The sequence below is a fragment of the Ciona robusta genome, chromosome 3 (assembly GCF_009617815.1).
Source record: "Ciona robusta chromosome 3, ASM961781v2".
NCBI lineage: Eukaryota > Metazoa > Chordata > Ascidiacea > Phlebobranchia > Cionidae > Ciona > Ciona robusta.
In genome coordinates, this window is record NC_143237.1 from 10,207,930 (window position 1) to 10,231,001 (window position 23,072).

Below are 23,072 nucleotides of genomic sequence, written 5' to 3' on the forward strand. Positions count from 1 at the left end.
ATTATAGTGGGGTGGGTGGAGATGGGACACCTTTGGCACGAAATATATAAATATCCTGATCGTATTTTAAACAATTAACAATGGTCTATGAAAGTCGCGAGGACAAGGTTTTATAATTCCTTGAATGTTTTTTGTTTACTACCAAAATGTACGAGAAATTAAAATGAAAAGGTGTCCCATCTTCTCCCATCCTACTATATGTACTTAAGCGGTCCCATCTTACCCCATAGTACCACATTATAAAAACTCTCTTGGTGCTTATAAACATAATAAACTAGACTGAAATATTAACATTAAAATTTAGATACATAGGTTTATGATTTGAAATATTTTTAAACTTCGTAATTTTGCAATTTTTTTTAAAGTAACTCTACGTCATCCGTTCTAGATTGAATAGCGCGAGAAAAAGGCAGACACACATGTGTGATTGTGACACGACAATCGGCAACAGTGAACAAACAATTAGACTTGTATTGTATTGTGTTTACTTCTGAGTTTAGCTGCAAAAAGTTACAACTTTGAAGTATTACTTACTAAACACGTACCAAGCAATTACAGGGCCATTTTTTGGCGTTTGCAGCCTGTATAAGGGATTAATATACGTAATTTACTGATACTGCATGCATAATATAATATGTATAAATACGAGTCGTCAACAATTTTTGATAGTTGTAAAAATCAACGGTGCTAGTGATGAATCTCCGCCCCCCCCCACCTTATTTGCTAACCACTAACCCCTAGGTTAGGGGGTTAGGTGGTGATGGTTAGGGGGTTAGTGGTTATAGGGGTTAGTAGTTAGTGGTCATAGTGGTTAGGGGTTAGTAGTTAGCGAATAAGGTGGGGGGGATTCGGTGCTAGTGAAGAGTCTTCCCCCCCACCTTATTTGCTAACCACTAACCCCTATAACCACTAACCACCAACCACTAACACTTTCCACCAGCTTATTCTGCTATGTACCGGAAGATTCTTCACCAGTGCCAATTTTTTTTAACAGCTTTATTACTCTATAGCAGCTTCTCACTATTGACAGTTTGGCCTCAAACCCTGCAACACCATTTACAACATATTTCAGTATCTTCAATTAAATTAGTACATTGTGTATAAATATTGTGGCCATGACTCCAAACTTAGCCCCTGCAGATCCTGACCTGGCTAACCATCTCCATAAAGTGCTTGGTCAACTACAAGTGCCCGATAATGAAGTCATTGAACAAGTAAGTATTTAAACAAAAGACTAGTAACAAGTTTTATTTTATGCACAAAGGAAAATTTTTTCACAATAGTTTTGCCACAAGTTTTTGTGTAAATGAGTTGTTTGTTTTAAAATTCACCAGATGAAGTTTAAAAAATGTTTTCTGAAATCTGAATACAAACTTTTTATATGTATATACATGATAATAATATTTCAAGTAATATGGGTTTAAATATATAACTTGCATAAAATGCATATACACACATATATATATATATATATATTAATATACATATTTTTTATTTAAAAGCTTCTTCTTAACCTTTTATTATATTTGCAAAATTGTTATTTATCGTTCTTTTCTCTTAACAGGCTACAGAAGAGTTACGGAAGTTGAGTCAACATAATGCGTTCATGTCTTCACTGTTTAGTGTCTTGTGCAGTGATTCTGCAATTCAAGTTCGGCAGTTTGCGGCTGTTGTGTTTCGAAGGTAATGCTTACACAAATATCGGCATCAAAAATTAAAATAGGTTGATATTTCTATACTGTTTTAATCTGTAAGCATTGGCATCAAATTTGTTTTAAAAAACGAAATCACTTTTGTGTTTTCACTATTTCTTATAAATTGTTTGGAAAAAGTATGTTATGGGTTGTATTGTTTGTTGTAGGAAAACAATAATCCATCCCTTTCCCCTTTCTGCATTTAAAAATTAGTCAAGTTTTTTGTTATGTGGAAGTCTTCTGCATTTACAAATTACAACTGTGCTTGTTTGGCACAAAAACGACAAAACAGTAATTGATGTATTTCATTTTTTGTTACAAAATCCGTAATTAATGTTTTTTTTTTTAAATTACCACTATGGTTGTTTGCCACAATAACAACAAACAATAGCCTAATTAATTTATTTTTCACTTTTTTGTCAAATTTTGTTTTTAGAAAAATAATGAAATGTTGGAAAAGCTACAGCGAGAGTGACCGTTCATCAATGCGGTCGGCACTTCTCCAGAGGTTGGGGCAAGAAAGTGACGCGACTTGTTTAAGGTCGGTCATGCAGATTGTTGGGTCTGTAGCCAAGCATGAATTGGTGGATGACGGGACTTGGCCAGAACTTCTACAGTTTATTGAAACCAGCATTAAAACAAGCAACACTAAACAAGTGGAGGTGTGAAAGTTTGGGAAAACTAATTTAAACTCAATTAAAAAAATGCTTGAATGGTATGAAGAATGACAAAAGCAGCATAGTCCATAGTCCACGTTATATTGAGATGTGCATAGATTAAAAATTCAGTATATATATATATAATATGTTTAATGTGGTTATTAGTAAAAGGCAAATATGTCTTCGTATTGTTTAAGTTTAAAGCAAGTTATTAAAAAAAAACTGTAATAAACTTGCAAGAAATTATTATATTTATATGTTTATGATTACAAATTAATAATTTATGTTTGAGTTATTACTATTGTTATAAAGGAAAAAGTCATTATATTCAAATTCTTGTGTTTCTGATTACAGACTAATCATTCTTTTATCAATGCTAAATAAGTAAACTAATCAATTATTTGTATTTAATACAAGTTATTACATCAAGTTATAAACCTACAACTTCTAAACTCCATCTTTTTCACAGTTTTCTTAATATTACTGTAATAAACCTATATATTTAATATTACAGATTAATAATCTATATTTAACAAGTTGTTACAGTCTTTTAACTGCATCTGTTTCACAGTGTGGAATGCACCTGTTAAGCATAGTGTGTGAAACGGCAGGGGAATACTTGGACAATGAATATAATGCTATCCTTGCATTGATAAGCAACACGCTAATGGCTGCACCACAGAATCCTGATTGTGCTTACTACTCTGTACAAGCGTTTAATGCTTTGGTGCCTTTTCTCGGGGATGAACAATCGGTATGTGGATGCTTTGGGTGAATATATATAGTAGGGTGGGGTAAGATGGTACACCTATTTATTGTATTTTCTCATCCCATTTGTTAGTGAACAAAGAACATTTAAAGAATTACAAAACAATATCCTCGTTACAACTTCTGTAGACCATTTTTAATTGTTTAAAACACGATCAGAGTATTATGTGCTAAAGGTTTTTTATATTATCCCACGAAGGCCCACAATACTATATGTGTTTTGTGAAACCTTTTGTTTTTGAAGTGTTTATTTAAATAAACCTTTTTTTTGAAATTTCTAAATATATTTGGAATTATGAACCGAATCTGGCCTACATACTAGTTCTTGTAGTACCTCACCCGTACAGAATAGAATATTCTAAATATGTTGTTAAAAAATCGGTTTAATACCAGAAATTAGTTTTACAGAGTGATAAAGAATTCACTTGATCCTATGCATGTTATAGATATGTCATGTTTGTAGCATAGGAATTAGAAATTGCTTTGTATTAATATCTTGGTATTTGATCCGTGGTTTTACTTTATAAGCCATGCTGATTAAATATTATCCATTGTGGATAATCAATTTCTTTGTACCCTCAATAAACTTTTAAGATCTGTTTTACCACTAAACTTAGTAATTTGTCAATCTAAATATTTTAATTTTTGTTTTTTTAATGTCTTTACTCTCTTTTATCGAAAACTTGTTTATTTTTTAAACTAAAGTTTTTATTTTAGGTATTTTAACTAAATTTGTTTATTTTTCACAGCGCTTAGTTCGTCCCTTGGTCCCAAAATGTGTGGAAGTTGTGAAGGTTTTGTTGGAACATGATGAGGTAAAGCTCCATGTTTATTGCTATATTTTATATAACCACTGTTAATGTAGTTGTTTGTATAGGTGGGTAATGGGCCAATCTTGGTCTAAATCCCAGGTTCCATGGCGTGCCTCACTGTAGGACCTCACCCATATAGAATAGAATGTGCATATACAATGTTGGGGTAATGAGCCAACTCTGGCCCAAATTCAAGGTTCAATGGCATGTCCCACTGAAGGACCTCACCCATATATAGAATGTGCATATACAATGTTGTAATGGGATAAGTCCGATCTGAATCAAAGGTCCCAATGGGTTGCAACGCTAAAAGACCTCATATAGAATAGAATTAGTTTGTAAAAATACCCAACTGCACCAGCCATTTTTTTTCACTTATTTAGATAGTTTACACTTGATTTTATATTCCATTGGCGTCTATGTAACAACTGCACTAATAGTGGTATGTAAACATAGCCAACTTGAACCACATAGGCATTAAACCAGGGGTAGCAGGGTAGGCAGGCCAACCCACGAATTTTCTACACTGCATTAATTAGTAAGCATTTCAATGATACGCTGTTTTTTTAAGTTTTTTGGTTCAAAGAAAATTCAAGAAGTGTCATTGTTTTTTTTTAGAGCCACGCAGCCGAAGTTTTAGAAATCTTTGAAAGTTTGATCGAAACTGAAGTTTCATTTATTGCTCCGTTCGTGAAAGATCTTGTTTTGTTTTCACTCCAGGTTGGTGTGGGCAACTTAACAAATGTATGTAATTTGCTTATCCTTGCATCGCGGGCAGGGACAGTCGTTAAAACACAGGTGTTCTGTTTCATACACCTCGTGCCAGTTTACGAGTTGCCATGTAAGTAACTTATTTAGCCTCGCATGGAGGGGCAACGACAGTCGTTATAACACAGGTGTTCTGTTTCATACACCTCGTGCCAGTTTACAAGTTACAACGTATGTAAATCACAGCCCCCCACAAGGACCTCACCCATATAGACTGTTTAAAAACAATAAATGCTTAGTTAAGTGCAGGAAGACCAATATATTTGTATCAATGATATTGAAAGGTAATGCAACCTTAATTTAGTTTCACCATTTGAGAATACTAATTTACTTATATCTGGTTTGGCTTTGAACAAGTGTGTTGCAATTTATTCAGACTAATTGACTCAGTTTGCATCTGTTTTCATTCACCATGCTGTTTGTTGTTGCGTTTCTGATATACCTACAGGATATAATGACGTAATTATTTAATAGATTGCAAACAACAATGGTTTGGAAGATGAGACGCGAGTGAGGTCACTTGTTTTACTGCAATGGATTATCAAGTTGAAGAAAAAGGTAACATTTGCTTAATTTCTTATAAAATAAACTGACATTTACCCACTTACTTACAAATTATCAGGATTTTCTACAAGCTATTCACATAACTTTATAGTTTGTTGCTCTTAAATTAATCTTGTGTGACTTACATATCACATAACTTTATAGTTTGTTGTATCTTGTGTGACTTCTTCATCGATTGCAAATTATTTTGTAAATTTCTCATATAAAATAAATTGTTATGGCTTACTATAGGGTATTCACATAACTTTATAATTTGTTGCTCCTGATGTTGTGTGATTGCTACATAATATTGCAAACTATTTTGTCATTTTGCCGATTTCTCATAGTTTTTGGGAATGCGATATTAAATTTACTAAAAAAATATTAAAAAAAACGTTTCATACGGCGCACTATTTCAGCAGAAGTTGCAATTAGTCTGAAATTAATTTTGTCATTTTACCGATTTCTTCTAGTTTGTAAGGATGCAATTTCGTACTTAAATTACTTTATACCAAAAAATGTTTATAAGACTTGCAATTAATGTATAACACATATAATTCCAACGCAGGCGATCCTCAAGTTAAACTTAATCAGTCCAATCATTGACGTCCTCGGTCCAATACTGGTGTCGGAAATCGATGATGCAGATTCTGATGACGAAGCAGGTTTTATTGGTGACTCAGCAGAATCCCACACGCCTCTCGCATCTGCTTTACATGTATGGTTTGTTTACATCAATGCTTAACCTTAAAAAACAGAAATTATTTTTTTTTTTTTTATTCCCGATTTTTCTTTTTCTTTTTGATCGCGATAATTTGGATCACTCCTCTTGTTTAACATCAATGTTCCCGAATCTTTATAAAAGCATCCCCCCTTTTACCTCTCATCCAAAACTTTTCGTCTAGCCTGTTAACATGTTTTACCTTGAACGATTTATCTCAAAAAGCAGAGATTAATCTCAAAAGGGAACAATTTATCTCAAAAAGCAGCGTTTTATCTCAAAAGGGAACAATTTATCTCAAAATGTAGCGTTTTATCTCAAAAGGGAACAATTTATCTCAAAAAGCAACGATTTATCTCAAAATTCAACGATTTATCTCAAAAGGCAACAATTTATCTCAAAAGGCAACAATTTATCTCAAAATTCAACGATTTATCTTAAAAAATGTTGTCAAAATATGTTCCAATAATCGTGTTAAACATAGGCTGTCAAACTATTTGCATCACATTGGTGGTGATGTTTACTGATAACAAAGCTGTGTAGTAATGTTTGGCACCCCCCTGCTGCCTCACTAGGTTCAGTTCCAAGTTTATTTAAATGGGTATTAAATTAAACCAGTAAACACAATTAACTTATTCACTTATCTCAGGTAATTGACGATTTAGCTTTACACCTCCCACCAGAAAAACTATTCACAAAAATTGTAAGTTCTTTTTTAAATACTTTAAAAAAAAGTTGCTAGGTAAAAATTGCTTGTTTTCAGTTTGAATAATCAAATATGATTGCAGTTTTACATCCTATAGGTTCTCCATAACCATTTAAACTAGTGATCTAATATTTAAAAATATATAGAGATACCCCTTTGCCCTTGAACAGCCACCAATATACTTTATGTCACTTATTTATGGTATTAACTGACACTAATTTACAAATGAACCTCCAATATGTCATAATCGTTTTGAAAAGTTGCTAGGACAAAAATGCTAGTTTTTAACTGACGTCAATTCACAATTTCACCTTTTAACAGCCACTAATTTAAGTTCTGATTCCAGATGCCGTTCGTGCAGTCATGCGTGGCGGCCAATGAAGCACGTCATCGCCGTGGGTTGCTTTTAACTCTTGCTTGTTTATGTGAAGGGACATCAGAGTTCATTAGAGCTAAGTATGTGAAGTTTTGTGATAATGTACTGTTGGTGTAGCCTTGTTAGGTGATCATATATATATAGTAGGATGGGGGAAGATGGGAGACATTTAGCACATATTTTCTAAATATCCTGATCGTGTTTTAAACAATTAATAACGTTATACACGAAACGTGAGGCTACGGTTTTATAATTCTTCGAGTGTTCTTTGTTTACTTCTAAATGGGCCGAGAAAAAGGAGTGAAAGGGGTCCCATCTTCCCCCACCCTACTATATATTCAATTTGTTTCCACCCCTAGTCATCTTCATTCATTCGTTGAGCTCGTATGTCGAGGAGCCGTTGACAATAATCCTAAAGTCCGTAACGCAGCAATGTTCGCACTCGGACAATTCTCCGAATATTTGCAGGTCAGTAACTTAATGTATTAAATTTGTAGATCTGAAAGAACAAATGTTTTTTTTTCTTTTTTACACCAATTTACTTATCAAACAGAACGTATTACAGTGCCAATTTGTTAGTTTTTATGTTAATTTTTTTATTTTTTCCAGCCTGATTTGAACCAGTTTGCGGAGCAAGTGATGCCGATATTGTTTGGCGTGCTTCAGCAGTTGCATCAGGAGCCTAGTAGTGCGAGCATGACAAAGGCGTATTATGCGTTGGAGAACTTTGCCGAAAGCTTGGGTGAGTTTGGCCACAAAGCATTTTTTTGGCAGATACAATTTGCTTTTTTGGTGAAATTTTCCAAAATATTTGTACAATAGACAGATTAGCTCCTGTGTCTGTAGATAACTTTAATAAAAGAAGTTCTTTTTTATCACAGAGTCCGGCATACTACCATATCTTGAGCAACTAATGGGCCATTTATTGTCATCTTTAAAATCAACAACAGATATTCACACCAAGGAATTATTGGTCAGTGCTATAGGTGCAGCAGGTGAGCTTACATTTATTACATCATTGCCGGTTTTTATTTTCTATTGGCATGCAGAATTTATTTTATAGTCTTTCAATTTTTTTTATAAATATGCAGATTTTTTTTAAGAGTCGTTCGGATTTTTTATAAGATACTTTAATGTTGTAACTGGCAGGTTAATATAAATTTAAAATAAAAAAAAAACATCATTTGTTCGAACAGAAGTCAGTATAAGTCAGTATCATGCATATAAATACAACTGTAATAAAAGAATTAATTGCTACTTAATGTTCAAAACATTTTTCAGCCAACGCAGCAGAGGACAAACTTCTTCCTTATCTCGATGAAATCTTACAACTCATCCAACAATGCTTGTCTACTTTGGATAAAAACCACGTTGGTGAGGAGGATGAAGGGGAACTCACCGTGTTGCACACACAAGCTCTTGGTATGGTATTTATGTGGTTAGAAATCATTAATATCTGATGGTAGGTTGTTATAACACAGGTGTTCTGTTTCATATACACCTCGTGCCCATTTATGAGTTACCACGTATGTAACTTATTTATCTTTACATGGCGGGGCAATGACAGTCGTTATAACACGGATATTCTGTTTCATAAACCTCGTGCCCACTTACGAGTTACCACGTATGTAACTTTGTGGTTGATTATTTTTGTTGGACCCATATTACATAATTGTTTAATTTCAACCCACTATTAATTGCTTCAAAGGTTCAACAGCCCCGCTACTTAACTTCTGCTTTTTCAGTTAGATGATTCTTCTGTGTTATAACGACTCTCGTTTATTTTTTTAAAGCCAAAAATTTATGTTATGTTTTACTACTTACCCTTACAGATACTTTGGGTGTTTTGGTTCGTACTTTGGGCAAACTGAACGCCCAGTTACCAAGTGATTGTATTAACCTTGGGATGACGCTTTTGTCAACGGAAACGAATGATCCGGACCAGAGAAGAGCGGTGTAAGTTAATTATATTCATTTATTTTTATTATTGGACAATGTTAAAAGTCTGTTTTGTTGAATCACAAATAGGCGTTTTTTGTACAAATTGATTAAATGGAATTAGTCACACACAGTTTTGGCTAATAAAGTCGTGAGGATACGGTTTTAAATTCCTTGAATTTGTTTTATTTACAACCAAATGGAACAAGAAAATAGCTTGAAAAGGTGTCCCATCTTCCCCCACCCTACTATACTGTTAAACATAATGTAACTCAAACAGTTAAAGGATCCTGTTGTGTTATTCCAGTCAAACACCATATATTTTCCACAGGTTTGGATTATTCGCAGCAGTAACCTCCCTCGTAGGTGAGGACATGGCTCCTTTTATGTCGGTTATTGTGAAGAATATGTTGACTTCCGTTCAATCATCTGAGGGTATCATTGTAAGTGTCTTAGACTACTAGTAGTCTTCTAGTTTATGTCTATTACAGTAGGGTGGGGGAAGACGGGACACATTTTACTTCTATTTTCTCGCCCCGTTTAGTAATAAACAAAGAACATTCAAGAAATTATAAAACTATATACCCACGACTCCCATTGACCGTTAGTAATTGTTTAAAACAGGATCAGGATATTTAGATATTATGTGCTAAAGGTGTCCCATCTTCCCCCACCCTACTATATATATCTAGTTAAATGTTCTATTCACTTTTGAATGGTATATATATATATACATACGGACCCTTTTCTATGTTTTGTCTTTCTTTTTTCTTATTTATGCACATTTTGTGTGTGTGTAGTATTTTGTAAGTTTTTTCTCTATTTTATGCCCTTTTCTTCTTTATAATTTTTTCTTTTTTTATGATTTTTTTCTTTTAATGCCTTTTTCTCACTGTTCTCAGCCTCTCTTCTCTGATGAGGATGATGCAACTGGAGGAATCCACAATTTCTCTTTCCTTGATGAAACCGACCTTACGAATGGAAATCATGAAGCAGGTGATGTGTTGTGTTTGATCTTGTTTTGGTGCTGTGACAAAGTGGTTAGCGCACCTGTCTCTAGCCCACATTTTAAGCTGCTACCATTGTGGGCATACGTGTCCTTTGGCAAGACACATAATCCAACCCAGTGTTCCCTTTTGAGCTGTCCAAATTGCCTTACTTTACAAGAATGGATAACAAATATTTCCCTAATAAATATAACCTGTAAGCGGCCACACGGTGTATTATAACGACTATTGTTGTCCTGGCACAGTAGACCTAGCATGATACATGTTGTTCTTACCCCACCATGAGAGGATAAATAAGTTCCATTCATTCATTCTTGCTGCCTGTTTATCAATATAAAAAAATTTCGAAATATAAATAAGTTTTCACCTTTAAACAAATAGATGAGGAAGATGAAGGTGTCAACGGTTTCTCCGTCGAAAATTCTTACATGGACGAAAAGTCTGACGCTTGTGAATCTCTGGGCGATTTATCCAAGCACGCACCTAAAGCTTTCCAACCATATTTGGCTGAGGCATTTGAGGAGGTTAGTTTTGGTGTTTGTAAATTTGTTTAATTTTATACCAACACATAATCATATATATCAAACAGTTCTAATTCAAAGCCCTTTCTAACCGAATTGTTAAGAATATTCTTTCTAATCGAATTTATCTAGAATTGTAAATTCCAATTAACCTGTTCCTAACTTTCGACTTTCCCAGATATTCAAACACATAGAACACCCACATTGTGACGTAAGAAAGGCTGCCATAGCAACGTGTGGACAGTTTGTGGAAACTGCTTTCATTCTACAAAACGAACTATGTGAGTTAGCTGTAGTGTATATTAATAAACGCAACTTATTTATCCTCGCGTGGCCGGAAAACGACAGTCGTTATAACACGGGTTTAACACCTCGTGCCCGCTTACAAGTTACCATGTATGTTACTTATTTATCCTCGCGTGGCGGGGCAACGACAGTCGTTATAACACAGATGTTCTGTTTCCTACACCTCGTGCCAGCATACAAGTTACCACATATGTTACTTTATGAATGAGTTTGTACAACCTCTTGGTGACCACTAGGTCTTCCGTAAGTTCTGTTGAATATTTAACATCTTCCGTCTATTGGTTAATTGTTAATACGATCTAACAGTACCAATCGTACCCCACAGTATTATATATAGTAGGGTGGGGGAAGATGGGACACCTTTTTATTCTGTTTTCTCGTTCCATTTGGTAGTAAACAAAGAACATTCAAAGGATCATACGATCGTATTCTCACAACTCCCGTAGACCATTGTTAATTGTTTAAAACTCGATCAGGATATTTGGATATTATGTGCCAAAGGTGTCCCATCTTCCCCTACAGTATTATATTACCAGGTTCGAACCCCAGAGCCGCATGAACTAATTTTTACCCTTTCCTTCCAGACCCCAATTTCCTCGCTCAAATATTCCCGGTAGTTTGTAAGACGATTTCAAAAGACGAAGATCGCCTCGTAGTAATGTCAGCTATAACAACAATGAAGGTGATGATTGAACAGTGCGGGGTGGCTACTTTCACCAATCAAGAACAAGACGTGCAGGTAACGTTTGACTTTTTATACCAACAAAGAAAATTACACTGATAAAAAAAATAACACCAACAAAAAATATTTAAAATTTGTTTAACTACTAAAAGTCCTTTTTTTTATCAAACACTGGGCTAAAGCAAAAATCCTTTTTAATTTTGTTTTTCCAAAAAAAATGTTATCTAAAAACCAAATGCAAAATCGTGGTAATTTTCTAAACACGATCAAAAAACATGGGTTTTATACAAGCTTAGTCTGCAGCAATATTTAATACAAACAATCGAACATTTATACTTCAACTGCATAATTGGTCAATTTATTAATTTTGAGTACGGATAACGAAAAACATAAGTAATAAAAGTGAACACTGCAAACCGTGATAAGTCTCGTCGTATGGCAGACGAAAAGTTGCGCTTTACGATAAAAAACAAACAAAATAAAACAAAATTGTCAGACGATCTCTTTAACACTTACAGGACACTTTACACTTGGCAGCAACAACGTATACATGAAAAAAATTAACAAAAATATATGATTTCACAACATTCTATTTGTATGGGCGAGGTCTTACGGCGCGCCAGTGGTCTATCGGCAAGGAATTTTTACTTGAATTACTCTAATCAGTTCTATTAAATCTGTTGTATAAAAATTAAAAAAAACTCCAAAAAACAATCACCTACAAAGTTACATTTGCGTCAACTCGTAAGCAAGGTTTAAGAAACAGAACACCCGTGTTATAACTGTCGTTGCCCCGCCACGCGAGGATAAATATGTTACATCCGTGGTAACTTGTAAACAGACACGAGGTGTATGAAACAGAACACCCGTCTTATAACTACAGAGGAACCACGCACCTACACCCGGTGTGTAGATTAACATAGTCAGGCACCGACGGCTTGCCCGGTCGTATCCTACGCACAGGAATCGTCCCAGGTACTCGTGTACTGTAAAGGTTGATGTCTTCTGCTAATGAAGGACTGGATAAATCATAGCACCCGCCACAAAGGCAAACTGCATCCAGCATAACAACTGGTAATCTGTTGAAAAAAAATCGGATTAAGGTGGCTGTACACAGTATCCGGAATTTGTCCGTTTTGTCCGGATTTCGCTGCCGCATGCAGAACTCGGTAATGGGTTTGCATACGACTTCGCATGCCGGATACTGTGTACAGCCACCTTTAAGGTTGCATGCAAGAAAGAAAAGCTTATGTATAGGTGCATGAATTAACAGTGGGTCAAATTTATTTAGGTTTTCGAATAAAATAGCGAAGTTTAAGTTAGGTAAATAAATAAAGAAAAAGGAATTAGCAGAAAAACGACAGTCTTACAAACACCATATAAATAAAACACGCTTAAAAAAGGAATTGTTATACTGCTAAATGTGGTAAATACGTAAGATAGAGCTCAGGGTATCGACCATAAATAAAAATCCTCCCAAAATTATTCTTCTGGTTTAACTTTAATTTTATAAGCATGTACAAAAATGGAACAGATCTAAAATATTCAACGCTTTAAAACAGTGGTTTGATTTAACCTTTAATAAAAAAACTACGTGTAAATTTCCAATACGGCTGTTAAAAACCACCAGTAAATTTTCTATAAAAACTGTTAAAACTAGTAAACTATACCAGTAAATTCCCTACACCGCTGTCAAAAACCACCAGTAAATTTATTATAAAAACTGCCAGCAGCAAAGTTTCAACGACTGTTTATAACCACTACTAAATAAATCTTCCATAAAAACCACCAGTAAATTTCCCTCATTATTACAATCTCGTGTTGCAACAACCGCGAGCTGTAGTTGCCGAGGAAACCAGGAAAATGTCTAGGTCGTGCCCGGTGCCAGCAGTCACATGTTTAATACGTAATCCCATTGACAATATAGTATTACGTGGTTTTACGCGTGTTTTAAGCTCACAGCACGTTTCGGTTTTATTACATAAACGGTCATGCCCTTTGACATAGTTTGCTGATACGCATTATCTGTTCCTTTTTTTAAAGTTTCCCAATACTCGGGGCAACAAGCAGGTCCCCATTTACTTAAGAATTTGTAGAGGCTCATCTGGTATGAAAAAACGTAGTGTATTTCCGACGTTTCGTCTTCCATCCGGCAAGACTTTAGTCTTTTTTTATACCAGACGAGTCGTTAAAAAACATTATTTACATTATGCCTTGTAGCAAAAGCAAAACAATCACTCAGTTAAAAAATATCCAAACCTTGTTCGATCGACGTTCCTTATATAAGTCCACGGTGATAAGCTTCGTCTTGATATATTAGTCATACTATCATCATATGCGGGGCAAGATGGCGATCTCTTCTCTCTAACTTCACCGTCTCCACTATGTTCACCCGGCGTCACGTCCACCATCTCCAATGACTTTGCAAATGCGTTGTCTTTGAGTACGAGGGCGTATGTCTTCTCGTATTCCTCGCACGTTTCGTCCCCACCGCACGCTTGTCTGTACAGATGGAATATAATTGCATTTTTTTAAGAGGAAAACGAATTGCAAATTTTAAAAACGAAATAGAATTAAAAGTTTTTCAGACAAGATTGAATTGCAAAGTTTTGCACAGACGTAATAGAATTGAAAATTAAAAAAAAAAAATAGAATTGAAAATTAAAAAAAAAAAAAAGAATGGCAAACTTTGCACATACGTAATAAAATTGCAATTTTTCAGACAAAACAATTGCAAATTTTCTACAGTCGAAACTTAAATTAAATTTTTGCCCGAACGAAAATAAGATCGACACTAAAACTAGCACACCATTCTACCACTTACACAATATCTTTATCGGTTGGTATCGAATTTTTTTGAAGGACTGGGTTTCCATTCACGAAGTCGTATTTTAACGACGACGCCACAAAGGTGCCGTTCGCCATACTGCGCAGGATCAACGCGCATGCGCAGATGAGAGAAACTTTCAGATTATTCATGGTAAACAAATGCAATTAATTGCTAAAAAACCTGCAAAAAAATACTATATTAAATTTTGCAAAATATTCCCGATAGAGTTCTCCGCTATACACCGTCGTGACGTTAATTTCCTTTTTTTAACGATTTCTGCTTTGCGGCAAATTACGCGTGGCTTTATCTGCATTTGAACACTTTACAATAAACATGCCAAAAAATACTCCAAGCAAATACGAAGTCTATATTATTTCCGCACGATATAAAGTGGAGAGACGAAAAACCTTGAATTTTCTATACGTATGCATTCGTAAACCTTACTTTAAACACACAAGGTATTTTACATTGCAACGTATATAAAGCCATAAAGAACTATCTACTGCGCGTTTTCTTACATCCTCGTATTATTGCCACAACATATAAAATGGGTGAAGACAAAATCTTTAAATTATCACACGTACATCACATTCATCGTCCCCTTTTTAATTATACTGGGTGTTCTGTACGTTGTGTAAGTCATATTGAATCTGTCTACTGCGTGTTTTGCTTTTATCCTCCACAAAATTAAGCATCACACGAAGCTTAAGGCTTGCGCAAGACATTTTACCTGTTACTTTTTTTGAAATTTCTTACAAAACGAAACAAAAACACACGCTTCCCTTCGTTCTTAAATATTTATGCAAGCCTATAGTCACCGCACGAACTATTCCGTTACGTCTGCTACCAGTCGTAATGCAAATATTCTTTAAATTATTCTGGTAAAAAACGTAGTTTATTTCCGACGTTTCTTCTGCCTGATTTGCATATCATATTATAACTCCAGACAAACCGTCGGAAATACATTACGTTTTTATACCAGATGAGCCGTTGAATGATTAATTTACACGAACTAATTTGCATATCATAACTCAACCCTCGCAGACTGGCGGACAACCGCGTGCATTACTGACGTCATCATACCACGTGTTACTAGTGACATTTCTATCTTTTTATATAATTACGTCACACATTCTTATCTAAATGATCACATGATATGTTTCGTGCTTTGGTCAAGCATTGCAACAGAATCGTTTAATTCCAGTCGTAGCATTGCTTATAAAACAGATATAGTTCTGTGGGGTAAGACGAGACACCTTTAACACATAATATCCAACAATCCTGATCGTGTTTTAAACAATTAACAACTGTCTAAAGGAGTCGTGAGGATACGGTTTTATAATTTTTTGAATGTTCTTTGTTTACTACCAAATGGGACGAAAAAATAGAATTAGTTTAAAAAACGATCAGCATATTTGTTCATTATATGCTGGAGGCGTCCCTCCCTCCCCGAGTATTATTGTTATACGCAACTATTGTTATATAATTATTATTATAATACAACATTTGATTAATGCAATGTTATATATTACCATACAGGTGTTAATGCAATCATTGAACGAAGTTCTGCTTCAGAAATCTGCATGCCAAGATGACGACGGTGACGAAGAAGACGAGCAGCAGGTAATTTTATGTTGGAATATTCGTTCAATAAGTTATTAAAACTTGAATTATTTGGAAATATCGTTGGCTTATGCTTTTTAGAGTAGTAATATAAATCCTTTATATTCTATATGGCTGAGGTCCCAGAGCGTGGCAGGCCATGGGTTCTAGGATTCAGGCCAGGATTGGCCCAACACCCAAATAGAAATACTTATTTTTAAAACCGATCTTCGGATATATTTTCTTCTGGTAGAAAAGTAAAACGTATACACCAGGGTGGGGAAGACGGGACACCTTTCGCACATAGTATCCAAATATCCTGATCGTGTTTTAAACTATTACCAACGGTCTATGGAAGTCGTGAGGATACGGTTTTGTAATTCTTTGAATGTTCTTTTTATACTACCAAATGGGACGAGAAAACAGAATAAAAAGGTGCCCCATCTTCCCCCACTATATTTTACAGTGAGAAATATATTAGTTATGTTTTGTGTTGCAGGAATATCAGACAGTAAGTTCCAAGGCTTCAGTACAACTTCTACTATATTGTGGTCGTATATATGACATTGCCAGGGCCTGTGATTTGAGACCAGAGTTGTCCCATTACCCCTAATACCTACAGTGCAGCAATCGGGAAGCATTTACAAAAGTTTTTAAAGTCGCAGAAGAATATTTCAAACCCAGATATGTAGTATTAATGGCGCATATAGGATTATTAGAACTGGTATTGTTTATTATGATTTGAGGCAGTTTGCAGAGGTAAATGAAAAGCAGTGAGGCAGTGGGGTAAGACTGTTTACACCGTTTATATTGTAGGGTGGGGGAAGATGGGACATCCTTAACTCTATTTTCTCGTCCCATTTAGTAGTAAACAAAGGCTATTTAAAGAAATATAAAACTATATCCCCACGACTCCCATAGACAGTTGTTAATTGTTTAAAACACGATCAGAATATTTGGATATTATGTGCTGAAGGTGACCCATCTTACCCCACCCTACTATATTCTATAAGAGTGCTTACACCGTTTATATTCTATATGCGCGAGCTCCTTTTACGGCGAGAAAGTCCAGGGCATACGATTTAGGCCAAAATATTCCAATACATTTTTATAAATAAAAATGCCGACTAACTACTTTGACGTCATAATACACGATTATTTACAGGCCGAATACGACGAAATGTTAATTGAATATTGTGGCGACGTTTTCCCTGTGCTTGCTGAAAAGTTGCAATCGTCGTTTCTGCCTTACTTCATGGCTTGTCTGCCAACTCTTATCGGGAAGCTGGTGCGTAGTGTTATAATGTACTAAAACACATATTGTCATACTTTACTAAAACAACACCAGCAATTTGCTGCAACCTAGTGGTCACTTATGGGTTGTCTCAGTTGTCAGCCATACATTAAAAAATATTAAAAAGATAAAACAAAATTATCCCTCACAAAGTTACGTACGTGGTAAACCAAATTCTGCCCATTTTCTTGACGTTTAGAAACTCTTGAATAAATGTATTTTCCATTAACATCGGTCGAGTATTACTTAAATATAGATATGCCGTGACGTAGTTCCTCATTAGGATAAATATTTATGTATTTATTCATAGATTTTTCAAATGTCATACATCATGTACTGATGTACATATGTGATATAAAAAGCGGGACGGGAATTAAAAATTGATTGTTCCGAAACTGCTTCGTTTATTTTTAGTTTTTCAACTACAGCGCCACGCGTTCAAAGTACATCGTCACGCGTTTTTTTTTGAAACGCTTCATGATTTATGGAACGCTTCACGATTTTGCGTGCCATAGTGCCAAGCGTTAGAACAACATCGCCACACGTTAGAACAACAGCGCCACACGTTGAACGAATAATGCTTGCACAAAAATACATTTAACTTTACGCTTGTGTTTGCATCTTACATTTTTTTAATGCATAAGTTTCTTAACGTGCAAGATTCTCTCCAATATAAAGTAACTATACCCCTGCAATTTGTCTATATAGGATTAGCGTAGCAAAGATAACGCAATCTTTCTAACCGTATAATATATTTCACACTATGAAACGACGTTCTACCGATTGGTACTAGAGCACAATGTAGTATTCGCATTCGACACGCTCATTTTTTTTCTTTTTTAACTAACTTTATATAATAGATACAAAATGAAACCTGTCTGCCTCGATTCCGTAACGAAAAAAAAGACATTTTAAACAAAAAAAAATTTTTTAGCAAAAAAAACATAATTTCGCTAGTATTGTTATGCTAGTAAATTATCGTTGTACTTCAACTATCACTCTGCCCGTACTTTGAGGTCCTACTGAAGGTTTTTGCGCCTTTTATACTGAGTAGTGGAAGCGCTTTTCTTATTACGTCTTACGTCACGGTCAGTCTATGCATGACGTGACTTGACTGACATCCACAGCAATAAACGCATTATGCGGTCAATAGTTAACGCGTCTTGTTTCGACCTTGTTCTATGTATATTTTTAGGCTCAAAATTATTGTTTTATTTTTATAAACTTCACTTTCGACAGAAACCAATCTGTTCGTCATCTGAACGTTCGTTTGGAGCCGGCACGATCGCTGAAACTATCGATAAATTGGGACCTGGGGGTTCTGCTGAGATTTTACAGCATGTTGTGCCCAAGTTCATACAACTAAGCAGGTAGAATGACATTATGTTTTATTTGTATCTCCGAAAACAAAGATCAAATTATTGAAACAACGAAGAGAAACATTACGTTTTATTTGTTCGATCGTCCCATTGAAAACGGTAGCGAAGATCTAATTATTAAATTACAAAAAAAGAAGGGTATCAAAAGCAAAACAACAGTCGTTATAACACTTTTTGGGTAAAAATATGGGAAAATAGTCAGTTAAAAAACGTGGCTGTTAATATGGTACAGAGCATATATTTTATAAGGGTAAGGACCTACGGTGGGTCATGCGAGGATAATTCGTTAGTGATTTTTTTGGTCAAAAACCGTTGAAATTCTTATTATCTCTTTATTCTTAGCATTTTGTATTCATAAGTAAATGGGAATTCCCGCATTATATCCTGATTGTAATTGAGCTGATAGTTAATGACGTCATATTTGATACGTAGATAATTGAGCGTAGGCGGAAAGTGTCTAGTGGGGAAATTCCGATAATGTAATAACTGTTAACTTCCGCTAAGTAATATTCAAGTATAAGCTAGGGTGGGGGAAGATGGGACACCTTTTCATTCTATTTCTCGTCCCATTTGGTAGTAAACAAAGAATATTCAAAGAATTATGTGTGGTAGTAGTTTACCGCTAACTCGTCTCACCTCCATAACATTCCGGCGCTTTTATTCCTGCTGCCCGCGCCGAGTAATTAACGCTTTTGTTGTGTCGTGTGTGCGCACAGTCACCAGTTAGTTTAGTTGGTACTGCAGTATAGTTATGTTGTATAGCGTTTACTTTAGGTTTATTATGATGTATTATATCGTTATTATATGTTTGTAGATATCCATCGTTTTAGTTTGTTAAACCCAAATATAATAAGTTACTTTATCACATTATGAAACCGTATCCTCACGACTTCCATAGACCGTTGTTTATTGTTTAAAACACGATCAGGATATTTGAATATCATTTGCTAAAGGTGTCCCATATCCCCCCTACTACACATTTCTACCTTTATATACATTACTTTCTACTTGCAGAGACAGCGAGGCCGAGGTTCGAAACAACTCCATCTACGGGCTTGGCGTATTGCTGCAGAACGGCGGTCCTGCATCCACTCAACATTACCCCAATGTATTGGGGTGTTTGTCGCAAGCTTTGGTGAAGGAAGATTCGCGTAGAGTGTTGGACAATATATTAGGGGCTGTTGCGAGGCTCATATCGGCAAATAAGGATCTTGTACCGTTACCCCAGGTATGTGTATAGTAGGGTGGGGAAGACGGGACACCTTTTTATTTCATTTTCTCGTCACATTTGGTGGTACACAAAGAACATTCAAAGAATTACAAAACCGTTTCCTCACAAATCAAACACGATCAGGATATTTGGATATTATGTGGTAAAGATGTCCCGTCTTCCCCCACCTGCTATATAAAAAGGCTACTGTTGTCATAAATGAATGAATGTAACTAGCATTAACCTCTGGATTAGAGACATGCGCGCCAACTGTGCCATGACGCCGGTTGTTCGTCACGTCTATTGTTATGAATGAACTGTAATGAATGAATAAATGAAACTTAGTTTGGTCACGATAACGAAGAACGGGAAAGTTTACAAAAGCGAAAAAACGGCTAGTACTAGTAACGGTAAAACAACAGTTGTTAGAAGATAAAAATAGGCTGTGTAATTTTTTATGAAGGCTTATAATTATGCTAATAATAATATAATATAATAACTTTTGTTTGTCCGTTTAATTAATAGGCTGTAAAGAAAAAATAAGCTCTGTAAAAAGACGGTTAGTAACGGTAAAACGCAGATTGTGTAAGTTTTTATTTAAAAGAAAAAAAAATGCTGTTAAAATAAAAAATAGATTGTATAAATTTTTATTTAAAAGAAACAAAAATGCGTTACGTAAATTGTGTTATGTTTTCCTACCCCAGGTTCTCCCCGTTTTATTGAACCATCTTCCCTTACAAGAAGATCACGACGAGGATCCCATTGTATATGGTTGTCTCGCTACTCTTATGCGGGATAACCAAGTGCGGGATGACGTCAAAACGATGACGCGCATCATTGAAATATTTGCCGCTGTTAGCGTAGATGATGACGTAGACACGAGTAAGTTTGTGGCGGTTTGTTGGGCACGTAGTGGTATTATAAACAATTGGTTAAAGAATGTGTTTGGTTTAAAAGTGCTATTCTCATTAGGTTTTATATAAATGAATGAATGTAACTTAATTATCCTCACATGGCGGGCAACGACAGTCGTTACATACCACGTGTGTTCTGCTTTATGCACCTCGTACTTGGTTACGAGTTACCATGTATGTAACTTTGTGGGTGGTTGTGTATTTTGTTTGTTTGTTATTATTTAAAGTCCTGGGTAGATCTTACCCGCAACCTCCATATTTGTTCAATTGTTTTAACAGAAGTGAAAACAGCCTTGCGAGCCGAGGTTCGAGATCTCCGGTCACGTGATGAGAAAAAGATGTCCGAGCTAGTCACGTGTTTAGACCAAGAAACCACCACTGTGTTACACAGCATGTTGGCCCAGTAACCTAACTCCACACTGCTCCTACATCGGTGCATGGCTTGTAAAGGTTCCTACACCTTTTGGTAACTCATGTTAGGCATAGTAAAGATTTCTCACCGTGGGCGGATTGTTTACAAGAAATTCAGAATCTTTTCCTGTTCTTAAATTTCTGGGTATCTTCTTCTTCTCCAGGATTAAACGTTCGGTTTGTTAAAATCTGCCGCTTTTGTGCCTAGACTTTCCAGACCGTAGACGGATCAATTCACACGAAATTCAAGATTTTTTTCCGTTGTTTAATTTCCGGGCATATTGTTGCACAGGCCATGAAATTTGGTTTGTTAAAACCACAATGCCAACAACCCTACCCGGAATTTTCTTGTGGTTGTTGATCCTGATTGTCCTGTCATTCAACCTACAAAGTTTGGTTTGGTAAAAATGAACCGCCTTTGTGTTTAAATTGCGCGCTTTCGGATAAGACCAACAGTAATTTTCTTGTGCTACTTGATTTTGTGGACAACTTGTACAAGTTGGTACACAATTTGGTTTGTCGCTGTTGTTTCTAAACTTTTCCATATTAACGGGTAAGCCCTCCCGGTATTTGAAAATTTCTCGTTGGTTGGTTAGTTTTGTCGGCCTTTTCTACAAGCTACACAGTTTGGTTTGGTGAAGAAGCTGTCGTTGTTGTTTTCTTGTCAGGTTAAGTTTTCTAATCTGCCCGGATTTTCACAAAGTGCCTACAGCTCTGTTGGTGATGTTATTCTAACTGTGCATGGTCGTATTCGAGTTTTAGAAAAATTTTGATCGCTTTTATTCTTTTCTGCTGTGCATTCGTTGCATGTTTTCTTTATTTTCGGGCAATCGTCGCCTTTTTCGCTTGTACAGGACGTGGTTCGGCTTCATTTATTAAATAAGCCATCGTTGTGGTGGATACATTTCAAACACTGTTTCATTATCAACTGAGTGTTAAAGATTAAACTCAAATTGGCGGAGGTCCTTCTGCCCAATACGTCACAGGGTCCACAATTTTCAATTATTTTGGTTCGTTACCCCAAGATTAAACTCTATGATATCGGACAATCGCGTTTATTACATTCGTTTTTAATGGTAGTTAAATTGGCCGCCTTTTCCGGTTTTAAGACGCCAAAAAAGCCATAATTCTTAGTCATGTTGGCACATTAACCCAAAATTATACCACATTCTTAAGACACTGGACCATTTTTATTAGCTCTAGTGGTAAACTTTATACTCAAAATGGCTAAATGCGTAGAAGCTGCTTCTGAATCGTTGTGGTTTTTGATACATTTTGTGGATCTTTAATTAAAATTTCCATTCACTGCGAGTCGAAGCCAAGTTATCTTAGTAGCGACAGGCGCTCTAACGACTGCTGATCAAGCTTCATAGTTTAACGTTATCTGGTTTATACGAATATAAGAACAAAGCTAAGTAGACCAACAAATAGGACCGTATGTAAAATTAATGATGACTGTATAACGGCGGTTCCATAATATATAGTAGTATGGGGGAAGATGGGACACCTTTAGCACATAATATCCAGATATCCTGACTGTGTTTTAAACAATTAACAACGGTTTATGGGAGTCATGAGGATACGGTTTTATAATTCATTGAATGTTCTTTGTTTACTACTGAATGGGACGAGAAAATAGTGTTACAAAGTGTCCCATCTCACTGTAGGATTTATACTCTTGCTTGCATAATATTATAGTTGTAGAAGAATATTTAAAGAATTACAAAACCGTACCCTCACGGCTCCCATAGACCGTTGTTAATTGTTTGAAACACAATTAGGATATTTAGATATAGAGTAGGGTGGGGAAGATGGGACACTTTTTAACTCTATTTTCTCGTCCCATTTGGCAGTAAAAAAAGAACATTCAAAGAAATATAAAACGCTATCCTCACGACTCTCATAGACTGGTGTTAATTGTTTAAAACACG

At 35.5% G+C, this 23,072-nt stretch overlaps 2 protein-coding genes across 3 annotated transcripts; one reads left to right on the top strand and one right to left on the bottom strand.

Moving 5' to 3' along the window:
- The first annotated feature begins 984 nt into the window (after nucleotides 1–984).
- On the top strand, nucleotides 985–22,452 carry LOC149739282 (importin-4-like). Of its 2 annotated transcripts, XM_089874011.1 has the most exons (26): nucleotides 986–1,214; nucleotides 1,565–1,683; nucleotides 2,131–2,356; nucleotides 2,925–3,107; nucleotides 3,871–3,936; nucleotides 4,552–4,653; nucleotides 5,176–5,259; nucleotides 5,813–5,962; nucleotides 6,615–6,668; nucleotides 7,018–7,127; nucleotides 7,407–7,515; nucleotides 7,657–7,789; nucleotides 7,929–8,042; nucleotides 8,329–8,469; nucleotides 8,880–9,003; nucleotides 9,317–9,428; nucleotides 9,888–9,981; nucleotides 10,374–10,516; nucleotides 10,692–10,794; nucleotides 11,404–11,558; nucleotides 15,871–15,954; nucleotides 17,099–17,221; nucleotides 18,467–18,597; nucleotides 19,621–19,834; nucleotides 20,521–20,698; nucleotides 21,010–22,452. In XM_089874011.1, exons 1-26 carry the CDS (start codon nucleotides 1,116–1,118, stop codon nucleotides 21,135–21,137), a joined length of 3,279 nt encoding a protein of 1,092 aa, XP_089730137.1. In that variant the 5' UTR covers nucleotides 986–1,115; the 3' UTR covers nucleotides 21,138–22,452. The 2 variants fall into 2 exon arrangements, with proteins under 2 accessions (XP_089730138.1, XP_089730137.1); XM_089874012.1 differs by lacking the exon at nucleotides 15,871–15,954 and having other exon boundaries at nucleotides 985–1,214.
- On the bottom strand, nucleotides 11,842–14,510 carry LOC149739283 (uncharacterized). The gene is made up of 3 exons (XM_089874033.1): nucleotides 14,326–14,510; nucleotides 13,761–14,003; nucleotides 11,842–12,580 (listed from the first exon to the last, which is right to left on the bottom strand). The coding sequence occupies exons 1-3, from the start codon at nucleotides 14,478–14,480 to the stop codon at nucleotides 12,379–12,381; spliced, it is 600 nt and encodes a 199-aa protein (XP_089730159.1). The 5' UTR covers nucleotides 14,481–14,510; the 3' UTR covers nucleotides 11,842–12,378.
- Nucleotides 22,453–23,072: the final 620 nt, after the last annotated feature.

Bases quoted from the DNA above. Each gene is read 5' to 3' on its own strand.
- LOC149739282 (XM_089874011.1), top strand. From the start codon at position 1,116: ATGACTCCAAACTTAGCCCCTGCAGATCCTGACCTGGCTAACCATCTC. The intron at 5,260-5,812 runs GTAACATTTGCT...ATTCCAACGCAG, and splicing joins TTATCAAGTTGAAGAAAAAG to GCGATCCTCAAGTTAAACTT. The intron at 18,598-19,620 runs GTAGAATGACAT...TTCTACTTGCAG, and splicing joins AAGTTCATACAACTAAGCAG to AGACAGCGAGGCCGAGGTTC.
- LOC149739283 (XM_089874033.1), bottom strand. From the start codon at position 14,480: ATGAATAATCTGAAAGTTTCTCTCATCTGCGCATGCGCGTTGATCCTG. The intron at 14,004-14,325 runs GTAAGTGGTAGA...CCATCTGTACAG, and splicing joins CCAACCGATAAAGATATTGT to ACAAGCGTGCGGTGGGGACG. The intron at 12,581-13,760 runs GTTTGGATATTT...TTTTTTCAACAG, and splicing joins AGGAACGTCGATCGAACAAG to ATTACCAGTTGTTATGCTGG.